Source organism: Sinocyclocheilus grahami, unplaced genomic scaffold (genome assembly GCF_001515645.1).
Source record: "Sinocyclocheilus grahami isolate Dianchi unplaced genomic scaffold, SAMN03320097.WGS_v1.1 scaffold7058.1, whole genome shotgun sequence".
Classification (NCBI taxonomy): domain Eukaryota; kingdom Metazoa; phylum Chordata; class Actinopteri; order Cypriniformes; family Cyprinidae; genus Sinocyclocheilus; species Sinocyclocheilus grahami.
This window is the reverse complement of record NW_015511246.1, coordinates 9,341-10,513: the sequence shown is the minus strand read 5'-3', so window position 1 is coordinate 10,513 and position 1,173 is coordinate 9,341. Positions and strand designations below refer to the sequence as shown.

The 1,173-nt window shown below is 39.2% G+C and overlaps 1 protein-coding gene across 1 annotated transcript; it reads right to left on the bottom strand.

Annotated features, from left to right (window-relative positions):
- Positions 1-7: 7 nt before the first annotated feature.
- On the bottom strand, positions 8-1,167 carry LOC107577746 (ES1 protein, mitochondrial-like). The gene is made up of 3 exons (XM_016263787.1): positions 1,073-1,167; positions 660-791; positions 8-122 (listed from the first exon to the last, which is right to left on the bottom strand). Exons 1-3 carry the CDS (start codon positions 1,120-1,122, stop codon positions 8-10), a joined length of 297 nt encoding a protein of 98 aa, XP_016119273.1. The 5' UTR covers positions 1,123-1,167.
- Positions 1,168-1,173: the final 6 nt, after the last annotated feature.

Sequence of the window (1,173 nt, the reverse complement as noted above, 5' to 3'; positions counted from 1 at the left end):
CACAGTTTTAATATTTTAGAGTCATATACCCAATGGGCTTGCGAGAGCGGTGGAATTCCTTCATAATTCTTTCCACATCATTATTCAGCTTGCAGTCTTTGCCGTCTTTGCTGAAGGTGGACCTGCTCATGAAATGTGAAAGTCAGCAGAAATGCATGTTGACACTATTTAGTTTTTTACCCTGCAAAGATTTTTTTAACATGACAAAAGAAAAAAAAATCAGCTCAAATCAACCCAACACTTCTTGAAACCTTGAAGGAACTTTCTCAAATCAGATCTAGTTTGTAAAGGAGCTGAAGTGTAATTGGGCTATCTGAATCCGGATTGGGCTCAGACGTGGATTAGTCTCATCCATCACCTTTATTTCCACTTAGCCTTAACCAATTGTTTGCTAATAGTGAAACATGAAACATGATAAGAGGATTTTCACTCCAGGAATAGAGGTAGATCTGAGATGACTAATAGTGAAAAGACCAATCCGCACATAATCTGAGGGTCATCAAAGTTTAAGTATGTGCAGATAGACTCCACAATGACTCTTGATGGGTTATATGTGCATCTGGCCTGTCAGGATAATGCACTACTTTTGGAATGTATTTGCATTGATTTCTTTTCAATAACATTTATATTCGCATTAGCTAAAAGACTGTCTCTCTCACAGGTTCTTGACTACTCCGTGGCCTCCAGGGAAGATGACGGCGTCAAAGCTGTTAACGTCCAGTTTGGACAGATCGTTCATCTGCATCATGCCCTGGCCGTGGCTGAATCGCGCAGACTCCATCATCATGTTCCTGCAGAGGATTTGTTATCAGATGGTCATGGTACTTTAAAATATACTATATTGTGAACTATCACTACAATCATGTAATGCTACTTCATAAAAAAACATGCTGCACATCCAAAAATCGATGACGTTCCCATAAAACATGATGTTTCCATGGTTATATTTCCACAAGTACATGATGTTTCCATGGTTATATTTCCACAAGTTGAGTGAAATATGCGGAATGGTTATATGAAAGGTTGTGTAGTTAGTAAATGTGATGTTATATTTCATTTTAATGATGTCTACCTGTTGTCACTTGATGATGGCTGCATCTTCATGTGGTCCACGACGTGCATTTGCTGCTGGTTTGGGGCAAAGATCTGAAAACGCGCTCCATTACGGCTCAA